This window comes from Amblyraja radiata, chromosome 2 (genome assembly GCF_010909765.2).
Source record: "Amblyraja radiata isolate CabotCenter1 chromosome 2, sAmbRad1.1.pri, whole genome shotgun sequence".
Taxonomy (NCBI): Eukaryota; Metazoa; Chordata; class Chondrichthyes; order Rajiformes; family Rajidae; genus Amblyraja; species Amblyraja radiata.
In genome coordinates this window covers 18,443,913-18,457,194 of record NC_045957.1, presented here as the reverse complement: position 1 = coordinate 18,457,194, position 13,282 = coordinate 18,443,913, and the positions used below count along the sequence as shown (strand labels likewise).

The following is a 13,282-nucleotide window of genomic DNA, read 5'->3' as shown; positions in this document are numbered from 1 at the left end:
TGGTGTATCTGGTCTATTTGGATTGCATGCAAAGCAAGACTTTTCACAAAGCTTTACACGTGACAATTATAAACTTAAACCTAAACTTTCTGATTTTTTGCAGCTTGTGCACTTCTTGGCATTTTATTATACATTTTATTTATTTGAAAATCTACACATACTTGTTAATTATGGCTCAGCATGTTACTATATTAATATTTGAGGTATAATTTATTGATAAATACATCTTTTAGTACCATAGAATCAAACAGCATAAAGAGGAACTATTCAGCCCATGGTATTGAAATAGACTTTTATTGGAAACTAGACTGTGGGACCTATTGAGCCCCGTCACCCAATGCGAGATGGGACCCCCATCACCCGTTCCCCCAACGTAACCCGTTCGCCCAACATAATATTCCACCACTCACCCATAGCCCTCAACTGTGCAGATGCAGCTCATTTCCCCTCACCCCCAACACTCCCCCTCCTCTTCACCCTCCCTCTTCTCTCCCCTCATCACCTGCCCCCCTCCACTCCCTCCTTCACCTCTCCCTCCCTCTCCTTTCCCCTACCCTCAGTCACTCCCTACCCTCAGTCTCTCCCTCCCACCCTCCATAACCCCTCTCCGCTCCCTGACCCGTTGTGCCCCGTTTCCCCAACGCATTATTCCACCACTTACCCATTTCCCCAATGCAACCCAATCCCCCAACGCAGTCAATCCTTCCCACATGGGTGGGGGGGGGGACAGTCAGCGTTTCCCGGAATCAATGAATGGACTTGACTTTTGAGTCGGTGTCGGCGTTCCCTGGAGCCAATCAATCCTTCCCGCGTTGGGGGGGGGGGGCAAAAATCTCACTCCTTACTCCCATTGAAGCTGCTGATCCCATTGACTCTCTGTCACCTCTCCTTCCCTCTCCTTTTCCCTACCCTCAGTTACTCCCTCCATCACCTCTCCCCTTTCGCACTACCCCACTAAAGACTATGTTTAAATAACATGCTTCCTCCCATTCTCCCACTCCGTCAACTCTCATAGCTTCTGCATTGGCAGCAGAGATTGTGATGTCATTTTCGGTTTTCGGAATTTTCATGGCAGCTTGTGTAAATTAAATCCCATTGTGATTGGACGACTGTGAGATGCCATTGTGACATCATCACTGGAAGCTGCTAGAAAAGTCTCCCACTCACAGGCAGTTATTATTTTCAAAGTTGGCTTTTTTTTAAATTTAAATATCAATAACATGAAATGTGATACTAAAGACCATGGGAAAAAGCTGAGTAAGATTCAGCAAAAAAAATTGCGCTATTGTGTACAGTTCTGGCTTAGTTACTTGACCTCACAGACAGACAGGCAAACAAGACGAGACTTTTAATAGTATATATAGACTAGACCAACTGGGACACGTTGGGTCCCTGTCACACAGGAGGCCTGGTCCCCCAACGCAACCTGTTCCCCAATGCAATATTGCATCACTTGCCCGTAACCCCCATGGGAGGCGTTGTCCCCCAACTTAATCCGTTCCTGAATGTATGATTCCAGCATTCCCCTGCCTACCCTAGCACTGAACTTAAAAAAAACAAAAACAATTGCACTTCCCCTGCCTGCGGCAGCACTTCCAATTGCAATACCAATTCACCCTCCCCCTCCTGTCCTGCCAGGATCAATACCAATTCACTCTCCCCCTCCTGTTGAAACACCTGCTGCCAGTAGCTGGAGTAAGTGTTGTATGATAGCAACATTGTTGCAAATGTTGGGTGGAGGACTGTGAAATCCCATTCAGGTGAAAACTTGGTGGAAGCACAGAGTGTTCCTGTATTGCAACTTTGTATCAAAGTCTGTTGGAAGCTGGCAGGAAGGATTTTAACAGTAAACAATCTTGTTAAATTTGGCTTTTTAAACCTTTAAATATCAATAATTTGTGAAATATAACATCAAATCTGAAGAAACGTGAATTAAAAGGCCATGGGAAAAAGCTGCGTAAGATTCTGCAAAATATTTTGCGCTGATGTGTACCGTTTTGGCATAGCTCCTGAGATAACAGACAGACAAACAAGTCAAGACTTTTAATAGTATTTGGATAGATGTTCCATTGTGTTTTACACACTTTTCTCTAATTTGTCCTTCACCTTCCTCTATCAAATTCTATTCTGAAAGTTGCTGTTGAATGTTTGCTGAAAGCCTCCTTCAAGAAATTTCCCACTCAATCCTGGGAACTCTGTCTATGACGGCTCGAAGTGGGAAAGTACATTTGGGTTGTTATGAGAACCTCGAGGTCATGCATCAGGAGCATACAGACACCTTGTCTAAGGAGTGGGGTACACTACCAAATACCTACCTCTGCTGCCACATCGGGCAGCGGCTACGTCATCTGTGGAAGATTCTGTGCCACCCATATTGATCGTATTATCTATTTAATCAGAATGCAGTTATATTATCCTACGTACCAGAGAACTAACAGAGGAAAGAAGAATTTCTCTATTAAAATCCTTCATTATTTTGAACCTCCTTTTAAATATGCTTGAATATTTTCTCTCTAAAGAACAATACTAACTTCTAGTCTTTCTGCATATCTGAAGCCTCTCATCCCCCATAATTGTTGTAGTAAAAATGATCTTTCATTCATTAATACCCCTGAAGATCTAATTTCCTGAATCATCTCCACCTTGTTCTGTACATATTTGCACATCTCTTCAGAACTCTTCCGTCAATTAGTAATGCTGACTCTTCTGTTGACTCCAAGTTTGAGTGTCAAATATTGTCTAAACTGCTGCATTTCAGTTAATAAGTTGTCTGGTGAGGGCAAGTTGGGCCAAAGGGCCTCTTTCCACACTGTATGACTCTATGACTAATACCCTGTATAACTGTAACATAGGATCCATATTTCTAAACTCCAATACCTTAACTGTAAGTGTTCCATCTTAACTACTGGTTGCACCTGCATTTTGAGATACCAGAGTCCTTGCAGCAATTCACTTGTATTTTTCTTCTAATCTAATACTTCCCTATCTTCTCTCCAACTGAAAACTAACGTGTTTTCTCCTTCCCGGTTCTAATGACCCAAAACATAAACCTTCCTCCATCTATAGATGTTCTTGACTGATCTGCCTAGTTTTTTTTGGTATTTTCAGGGTTTTTTTTTAAGAACTTGCATTCTGTGGTCAATAATTAAAGCTAAATGTTTGGGCATTAGTTTGCCTTTGAAGTTTGTTTTTGATACCAAAAAATGACTGTGTGGTTTAAAGTCACGAAAAAGATGTAGGCTGTTGAAAAGTATGATATTATATTTTCTCTTGTTGGAAACTCTAGAACCCGGGGTGACAGTTTAAAAATTAAAGGTCAGTCTTTTAAGACTCAGATGAGGCAAAATATTTTCTCTTTGGGTTGAGAATCTTTGAAACTCTCCTTCCTCAAAGACCATTTGAGGCAGAGTGAACAAAATTAACATGCAGGATGATTCTTGATAAAGCCCCTGTCCCACTGAACGAGGTAATTCACGAGTTCTCACGAGTTTTCCCCTGATTCGAACTCGGGACGTTTTTTCATCCCTGTAAAAAATGTCCATGAGTAAAAAAATATTTGTGATGAAAAAAATTGTTGTTTTTTATACCTACCGTTAGCATTACGAGCCATTACAAACCGTTACGAGACATCCACGAACTCCTACGGACCTTCTCCGAGTTTAAATCAGGGGAAAACTTGGGAGAACTCGTGAATTACCTCGTACAGTGGGACAGGAGCTTAAGATCTTGAGCTGCGATTGTAATCATGTCACATTGATTGGCAGAGCAGGTTTAAGAAGCTGACTGGCTTGCTTCTTCATCTAATTTGTACATTGTACAAATCACAATGAGGAAAATATGCAAAACCCAATTAAAAATCAAATAAAACAATACTCACCTGTAATCCACTTACAATTTTAATTGTTGTCTGAGTTATACAGATTGTTTTCTTGATTTTAAAGAATCTACCTTCTGTATATTCCTTCCGCTTCGTTTTCAGTGCAAATATGTTACCAAACAAAACTGGATTTAAGGCAAAATGTTTTATTTTAACCATTATTTTAAAAGTATTTAATATGATTTGTACACGAGGGCATTGTTATAAAAAAATCTCATCAATTCTCAGCAATTAGGTGATGGAATTTTAGTTTGAATAACTATATAATTTCATTGGCTTCGTACAGGATGGATATTATTCCAAAAATATTATATTCTATAAACTCCACAATATCTAAACGACTATTGAAAATGCATTGCATCAGTAGTGATGATATCTTTTTAATAATTAGTGTATTCTGTGATTCTTAGTACTGATGTTTTACAGTAGTATAGCAGCGTTATAGATCTTTTATCAAGATCTAGCTGTAGGAGTATATTTAGCAGGAAGTTGTGTGATTTGACCAATGAGTAAATAGACAAGTATATAAAATCATCAATATCCTAATAACTCTTCCATTACATCTGTAGTTAAAATATGACTTGGGATTTCAGTTGCTCATTTATTCACATATTGATAAATTAAGTTGATCTTCATTTATCTGAAATACAATACAATACAATACAATACAATTTATTTGTTATCATTTGAACCTCTTGAGGTTCAAACGAAATTTGGTTTCTGCAGTCATACACACAATAAAAAAGAACCAAGACACAACACAATTTACACAAACATCCATCACAGTGAATCTCCTCCTCACTGTGATGGAAGGCAAAGTCTTATCTCTCTTATAAATATATAATCATTTAAATTCCAAAATATTGATTTATGGAGTTTAAAGAGGCAAGATCAGATGTCATAGCAATTAATTAAATCAATGTTTAAAATATTTTGATATATTTAGTTAATTGTGTGTATATTTTCTGCATGGACGTCTTAGATACTAGAATGATTTTCTGAAGTGGATCATTCTTGTAATTTTGTTTTATTGTGAAGTAATATGCCAAGATCCCTTTTTGGAATTGTTATATAATGCTAATTATATTTCTTTCATTCATATCTGTTTATGTGACTTTGCTGTACAAATATAATTTTTGTTCTTTCTTGCAGGATACTCAACAGAAGCCCCATATTATTGTGGTGGGCGCTGCTACGGTAAATTAATTTTAATTAAATTGGAATGTGGAATATTTTCCAGATTTTCTCTTTAGCATTACATTACAAACAAATGTTTGTTCGCTCACAGTGGTCAATTAAAATTCAAAATGGGAGTATGGAAGCTCTCGCACAGTATAGAATCAACCTTACATCAATCGCACCTCTTCTGGAGAAGCTAGCAGAAACCAAAGACATTTATTGGATTCTGCAAGGTAAATCCATCTTAATCATTTCTTTATTTATAGCTGTCTCTTTTGTTACAGTGACTTATGTAATTAAAAAAACAAAATGTTTTTAGATCCAGTATATGAAGATTTGCTGAGCGAGAATAGAAAAATGATTACTAACCAGAGGATTGGCTTATACAACGATGCAGCTTTGAGCATTTTGAACAGCAGCACCAGAAATATGGCAGCAAAAGTCAAGATTTTCCGAGCTTCTAAATTAATTGCAGAAGAAACCATGGCAGGATCTTTGGATGGCTTGCATTTACCCGAAACCACAAGAGACATTGTAGGTATATTGTAGTAATGGTTGTATTTAAGATTTATTTCTGCAGTTATGTGAAAATGCGCTACATATTTCTAATATAATTGTTCCTCTAAAGATGGATCCCTCTAGAAAAGGTAAGCTAATATGGTGAATAAAGGTGAACAAAGAGGAAGATGACTGAACTTTATTGCCTTCCCTCTCAGTGAGAACATTGATTCCGCTGTGTGGGGATGTTTATGTCAAACTCTATTGTATATGGTGTTCTTTTTTTATTCGTATGACTATGGTAACTCAAATCTCACTGTACCAATTGGTGCATATGATAATAAATGTAACGAACTTGAACTTAATATAGTTAAGTAATGAGTATAGATTTCATTTATACCTCATGATGCCTCCGTAAGGCCAGTAGCATAATCAAGGACGAGTCATACCCTGGCCACTCCCTCTTCTCCCCTCTCCCATCAGGCAAAAGGTTTAGAAGTGTGAAAATGATCAAGGGACAATTTCTTCCGAGCTGTTATTAGGCAACTGAATTGTCCTACCACAATCAGAGAGCAGGGCTGAACTACTATATACCTCATTGGTAACCCTTGGACTATCCTTGATCGGATTTTGCTGGCTTTACCTTGCACTAAACGTTACTCCATTATCTATGCATTGTAGTGACAGATTTTTATATCGTTTCAAGGATTCCTCCTTTAAGTCACTATGATTGAAGACAGGGGTTTAGGAGATAATCGATACACATTTACGAGCCCTCCACAAGACATTCAATGCCGTCGAATGATATATCTTCCAAAACACAGTCTCTTAATTAATAGTTTCTTTATTGTAGTAGTAAAAACAGTAAGATATTCATCCAAACTTCTTGTTTAAGTACATTTTGATCTTACTCGTAGTCAAACTCGTGCATGGTCGAAAGCTGTGACCTCTCCCCTATGCTTCTTCAAAACTAAACTTAAAAACTACTAGTTCATCTGCGCGAGAATCCAGCCGCAAACACGCCTCCGACTACGTATAAATCCCACCCACATAATTACAGGCAGATAAAATTTAAAGGTAACTGGTTATAGTTATAACATACTGAGTTAAGCTAAATGGCTACTACATACACTGTAAATGGCTCGATTGTGATCATGCATTGTCTTTCTGCTGACTGGATAGTTTAGCAGTTCTTGCTATCCTTCAGCTATTGGGATTTCTCGGCCCTTGGTGATTTGAAATCCATTTGGAATATGAAACTGCTTATTAGGCACACTGCCACTGACCCTGCCCTCATTGTAGGTGCATTGGGTGTGCATTTTAGATTAGATTATTTGCAGTTCTGCTTTTAGATTTTTCACATGTTAATAAACGTGTTTATTAAGCAATTAACAGGCCCTGCGAAGAACGGTGAGCATAGTACTAGGCAGCACAGGAACAGGCCATTTGGCCCACCATGTCTGCCAATTATAATGCCAATTTATAGTACACATCTGCCTAGACATAGTCTATATTTCAACATTCCCTGCATGTTATAGACACAAAATGTTGGAGTAACTCAGCAGGACAAGCAGCATCTGGATAGAAGAAATGAGTGATGTTTTAGGTCGAGACCCTTCCCGAGTCTGAAAAAGGGTCTCGACCCGAAACAGCCATGATCACATTGAATGGCGGTGCTGGCTCGAAGGGCCAAATGGCCTACTCCTGCACCTATTGTCTATTGAAACGTCATCCATTCCTACTATTCCTAAAGATGCTGCCTGTCCATCTGAGTTACTCCAACATTTTGTGTCTATCATCGATGTAAACCAGCATCTGCAGTTCCTTCCTACACATTTCCTGCCAGTTCCTCTTAAACATCGCTATTGTATGACTAATCCAAATCAATTTCAGGCTTCCATAGATTTTGTTTTTTGCGTTTTATTCTACAACTGTATCCAGATATATTTTCGAAGCTTGCTGTTGCTTTTCATTTCTGGGTTCATTTAGATAGTACTAAACATCTTCATATATGTGCTTTTATTATTGATGCATGAATGACTATTATTGATGCAGTAAAAGTGCAACACTCTTCAAAAACGTTAACTGATTGTTGTCCTGATGGGTTTTGATCCATTGATGTCTAATGCATAAAATAATATTTGACATTTCATATGATGTGACACTGGATTTGCATTACTTGAAGCAAATATCTATTGTAAATATTATTTGAATCTGTTTTATTACATGAAAGGTTGTTTTGTGAGAAATGTTCTTAATTTTTCTTTTTTACAGAATGCTATGATTCTGATGAATTCCTACTGCAACAAGATTGTGAAGCCCATTGATGGTTCATGCTGCCTTCCTCTGGCTCCGCTCTCTCTAATTCAGAAATTGACTGGCTGCTTTTTCAGTATTTGCATAATTGGCTGCTTAGTTGTGACTTACTTTTGTCATACTTGGCAGAGAAGTAAACCTAATGCTAATGTGGAGAGTGGAGAAGAGAAGAAACTCGTCACAGCTTCACTTTCTACTCCTGAAAAACTGCTGTTTTCCCTTTCCAAATTAGGCCTGATCATGGGCTATTTCTTTCTCTGTGACAGAGCTGATTTATTTATGAAAGAGCAAAAATATTACACGCATTCAACGTTCTTCATTCCATTGGTGTATATAATCGTGCTGGGAGTTTTCTATAATGATAATACAAAAGAGGTATTTTTAATTTTTTTTCCTCACAGCATGTATCCCAGCATTTTACAACATATTACTTGCACAGAGGAGCACTATTTCACATTAGGAATTAAACTAACATGATTTATTTCAAAATCAAATTTATAGTTTGAAGCTACATAAAATAAATGCTCCAAAGATCTCGGATATATGTTTTATAGGTAAATCCTAAATACGTTACCCATTATACATTTTGTAAAATACTTGATTGGATCTATAAATCAAAGGCATCTTGGGTACTTTATTTTTTCTGCCACTAGTCCAAACTTACTTATGTTCTAGCAGTTATGGTATTGAATTGCTGGCTGACCATTTCCCTTAAAGTTGGAAAATCTTAGTGATATGGTGATGCAGTAATCGAGTGATATAATATTCATATCTGTGCATTTGCATCCAACCTGATTAAGGAGTTAAGAAAAGACTTCAGTCTTAAATTAAGATATGACTGCAGGAAATTTTGTGCGGACCTGCAAGCAGAAGAGCTATATTCTAAGGGAGGAAATTATTTTGGATGGTGACGAGGATGGGTGAACAAACAAATGATTGTAATGCAGCCAAATCAGTAGTAAACACTTGAATGAGAGAAGCAATATTATTGGACTTCAGCAGTTTTGGATCAGAGCAATTTATTCGCTGATTAATGGTGGTGCCGCGGTGGGAATTGATAACTTAAAATGCATTTTTATTTATGGATTGTTTTATTCTTGTTCTTGTCAGACCACTATGTTAAACAGAGAACAGACAGATGAATGGAAGGGCTGGATGCAACTAATAATTCTGATATATCATATATCAGGAGCAAGTACTGTACGTGTTCTTATCGATTCTAGAAATATAGAGTTGAGGTGGTATGAGAGCCATAGAGTAATTCAACGCGGAAACGGACCCCTCAGCCTAACTTGCCCACACCGACCAATAGTCCCACTTGCCAGCGTTTGGCCCATATCAGCGTTTAAACCTATCCTATCTATGTACCTATCTAAATTTAATGCTTAAACGTTGCGATAGTAGTTGTCTCAACTATCTCCTCTGGTAGTTCATTCCATACACCCAGCACTCTTTGTGTAAAAAAAAAAAGTTACCTCAGCTTTCGACCAAATCTCCTCCCCCCCCCCCCCCCCCCCCCCCCCCTCCCCCCTCACCTTAAACCTTTATCCTCTGGTTGTCGATTCCCCTACTCTGGGCAAAAGACTGCATTTGCCCGATCTATTCCTGTCATGATTTTGTACACCTCTATAAGATCACCCCTCATCCTCCTGCGCTCCAAGGATTAAAATCCTAGTCTGCTCAACCTCTCGAAGGGTTTCGGCCCGAAACGTTGCCTATTTCCTTCACTCCATTGATGCTGCCTCACCCGCTGAGTTTCTCCAGCACTTTTGTCTACCCTCTCCTTATACCTCTGCCTTTGAGTCCTGGTAAATTTTCTCTGCACCCTTACCAACTTGACATCTTTCCTATACCATGGTGACCAAAACTGAACACCATATTCTAAATGTGACCTCACCAACATCTTATATAACTGCAGCTACTCCCAACAACTATAATCAGTACACTGAATGATGAAGGCCCATGGGCCAAAAGTCTTCTTGACCACACCACCTACCTGTAATGCCATTTTCAAGGAACTATACCAGCACGCCTGGATCCCTCTGCTCCCCCTCCACTTCACCCCCACTAACCATCAACAACACCACAGTCACATCTGTGGAGTCATTTAAGTTCCTTAGAACCATCATCTCCAGGGTCCTAAAATGGGAGGCCGCCGTTGACTCCACAGTCAAAAAGGTCCAACAGAGAATGTATTTCCTGCGGCTGCTGAGAAAACACAATCTCCCACAGGCTATGATGGTCCAGTTTTATATTGCCATCATAGAGTCTGTCCTCACCTTCTCCATCATGATCTGGTTTGGTTCAGCCACCAAGCATGACATCCAGTGGCTGCAGCACATCGTTCGATCAGCCGAGAAGGTTGTTGGCTGCAACCTTCCCCCATTGACTAACTGTACACTGCAAGGACCAGGAAGCGAGCGGGTACACGTTCATCTCTGACCCCCTCACCCTGGCCACAAACTCTTTGAAATACTTCCCTCTGGGAAGCGACTCAGGACTGTCAAAGCCGCCACAGCCAGACATAAAAACAGCTTTTTTCAACGTGCAGTAGCTCTACTCAGCAGCCTCCTTTTGCTCTGGTATTTTATTTTATTCTTCACATATTTGAATTATGCTTTATTTTTAATTGTCTACTGTATATCGTGTTGTTATCCTTGCGAGCAAAGCACCAAGGCAAATTCCTGTATGTATACATACTTGGCTAATAAAATATATTCAATTCAATTCTACAGCACTCCTCGGAACCCTACCATTCACTGTGTAGGTCCTTCCCATGTTGGACTTTCATAAATGCAACAACTGACTTTTATCTGTATTAATTTCCATCAACCATTCCTCAGCCCAACCCTGCCCAGACGATCAAGATCTTGCTGCAATTTTTGACAATACCACCCATTTTTGTGTCATCTGCAAACTTGTAATCGTGCCATGTATGTTCTTATCCAAATCATTGTTAGAGATGACAAGCACCAATGGACAGTAATACTGACCTTTCTCAAGACACTTCCATTGTCTGTCCCATGTTTGCCAGTCCCCTCGTGTCTTTCTTCACTTTATAAAAGAAATACTCATTGAGGACCTTGCCCATCTCCCGTGGCTCCACACAGATTTGACCACTCTGATTCCTGTGGGATCCCATTCTATCTCTGGTTACCCTTTTTCCATTTATGTACTTAAAAAATGTCTTTGGACTTTACCCAATGCTAACTGCCAGAGCTATCTCTTGTCCCCTTTTTGTCCTTTAATTTCCTTTTTTAGCTTGCTTCTCAGTACCCGAAACTTCTCCAGGGATACACTTGATCTCAGCTGCATATACCTGCCCCATGCCTCCTCCTTTTCCTCCTTATTCTTGACCAGAGCCGCAATTTCTCTCATCATCCAAGCTTCCTTACGTTCACCTGCCTTGCTCTTCTCTCTTAACAGGAACATACATGTCCTGGACTCAAGTCAGCACTCTTTTAAAAACATCCCACTCTCCTGGCGTTCCTTTTCCTTCAAATAACCTGCTCCAATCAACGAGCGAGTTCCTGTTACATACCCTCAAAGTTGGCCATGCCCCATTTTAGCATTTTAATTTGTGGGCCCACTCTGTCTCTATCCATAACTGTCTTAAATCTAATAGAACAGTCTGGTCTCAAAAGGCTCATCCATGAACACTTCATCCACATGCCGCTCCCAGTTTCCCAAGACTAGATCAAGCGTTGCCCTTTCCTGTGTGTTTAATATTTTGATTTCAATATTATTGACTTGAAAATTATAATTTATTGAATCTTTAATTTTCAGTTTTTACCTGTGTACATGCATATTCGAGTACTGGTGGCAGCATACCTGTTCCAAACAGGTTATGGACACTTTTCTTACTTTTGGAAAAGCGGAGAGTATGGAATCTCTCGAATTTGTCAGGTAAGTAATCCTAAATTATACATAGGCTGCATGGTGTGTAAAATGATTGTACTCGCTCTCTTTGGTCTGTTAAATCAAATACTTAAATCACTTATGAAAGATATTTACATTTTAAAACAAGAATGTAGAAGATTGGAGCAGGATTGGATCTGCTCCATTGTTACTGTTTCAGTAGACTGTTCCTCTCTTCTAACCATGCCCCTAGATCATCTTAGCACTGAGAAATATCCGTCTCCTTCGTGAATATATTTAATGACTTGGCTTCCACTGCATCCAGTCTTTGAGAATTCCACAGGTTCATTATTCCTATGAAACGTTTATCCATATATTGATGCTATGATCTCTTGTTCTGGACTCTCCAACCATTGGGAACATATTCTGTGTCTAGTCCTGTTAGAATTTTGTTTCTAAAGCCCCTGTCCCAATTACGTGTCCTAGGCACGCTAATTACGTGACCTTGTGGTCACGTTGAGGCGCGATGGTCGCGCGAGACTTAATGCGCCCGCACAGCCATCTGGAGCGCGTGACGACATTTGAAGATGGAAACAAAATGCTGGAGTAACTCAGCAGGACCGGCAGCATCTCTGGAGAGAAGGAATGGGTGATGTTTCGGGTCGAGACCCTTCTTCAGTCTGAAAGAAGGGTCTTGACCCGAAACGTCATCCATTCCTTCTCTCCAGAGATGCTGCCGGTCCCGCTGCGTTACTCCAGCATTTTGTGCCTATCTTCAATTTTCTTGGCCCCGCTCTGTGAGTAGAAGTGGGGGCGGATCCGGATCCGCAACGGCCGTGAGCCCCAGGCCGAGCTCGGCGATCGTTTACCTGCTTCTGCTGCTGTTGGAGGTGAGACGTTGCGTCGCACCAGGGTCTTGGGCCTGTCCCACTTTGGCCGTCAGTTACGCGACAGGCCGGTGGCGCGCAAAGATTTTGTTCGCTACAAAATTTCGGAGCGCCGCGCGATACCGCGCACAACTCCATACCCCTCAGCGCTTCTCAGTGCGACCGGCCCCACGCGGCCACACGATGCCCGTGCGCCTCAACGCGACGACAAAGTCGTGTAATTTGCATGCCAAGGACACGTAAGTGGGACAGGACCTTTAGGGATCTTCTTTATTCTTCTATTCCCCAGTGAATATAGTCCAACCACCACAATCTTTTCTTGCATCGCAATACTGTCGCCTCAGAAATCAGTCCACTAAACATCTGTTGCATATGTTTTATGGTGGGAACATCTTTCCTCTGATCTGAAGACCAAAACTGAAAGTGGTATCTCTTCAATGCTCTGTACAGCTGCTGAAAGACTTCCTTGCTCTTGAATACAAGTGCTTATGGAATGAAGCTAATATACCATTGATTTCCTAACTGCTTAACTGCTGCTGAACACCTGCTATCAATGACAGGCACCACTGAGGTCTCATTGAACTTCCCTTTTCCAAATCCATCATTCAAATAATCTGTCCTTCCATTTTTAAAACTAAAGTGGATAACATAACATTTTTCCATGTTA

General features: G+C 40.1%; 1 protein-coding gene across 4 annotated transcripts in view; it reads left to right on the top strand.

Annotated features, from left to right (window-relative positions):
- Nucleotides 1-13,282, top strand: part of casd1 (CAS1 domain containing 1) — a 69,931-nt gene that overhangs the window by 36,732 nt on the left and 19,917 nt on the right. For all 4 annotated transcript variants that reach the window (XM_033042517.1, XM_033042536.1, XM_033042526.1 and 1 more), the window contains 6 exons: nt 5,030-5,074; nt 5,166-5,289; nt 5,376-5,590; nt 7,829-8,245; nt 8,981-9,070; nt 11,657-11,776. In XM_033042517.1, the coding sequence (XP_032898408.1) occupies nt 5,030-5,074; nt 5,166-5,289; nt 5,376-5,590; nt 7,829-8,245; nt 8,981-9,070; nt 11,657-11,776 (1,011 nt within the window). The remainder of the gene's footprint in view (nt 1-5,029; nt 5,075-5,165; nt 5,290-5,375; nt 5,591-7,828; nt 8,246-8,980; nt 9,071-11,656; nt 11,777-13,282) is intronic.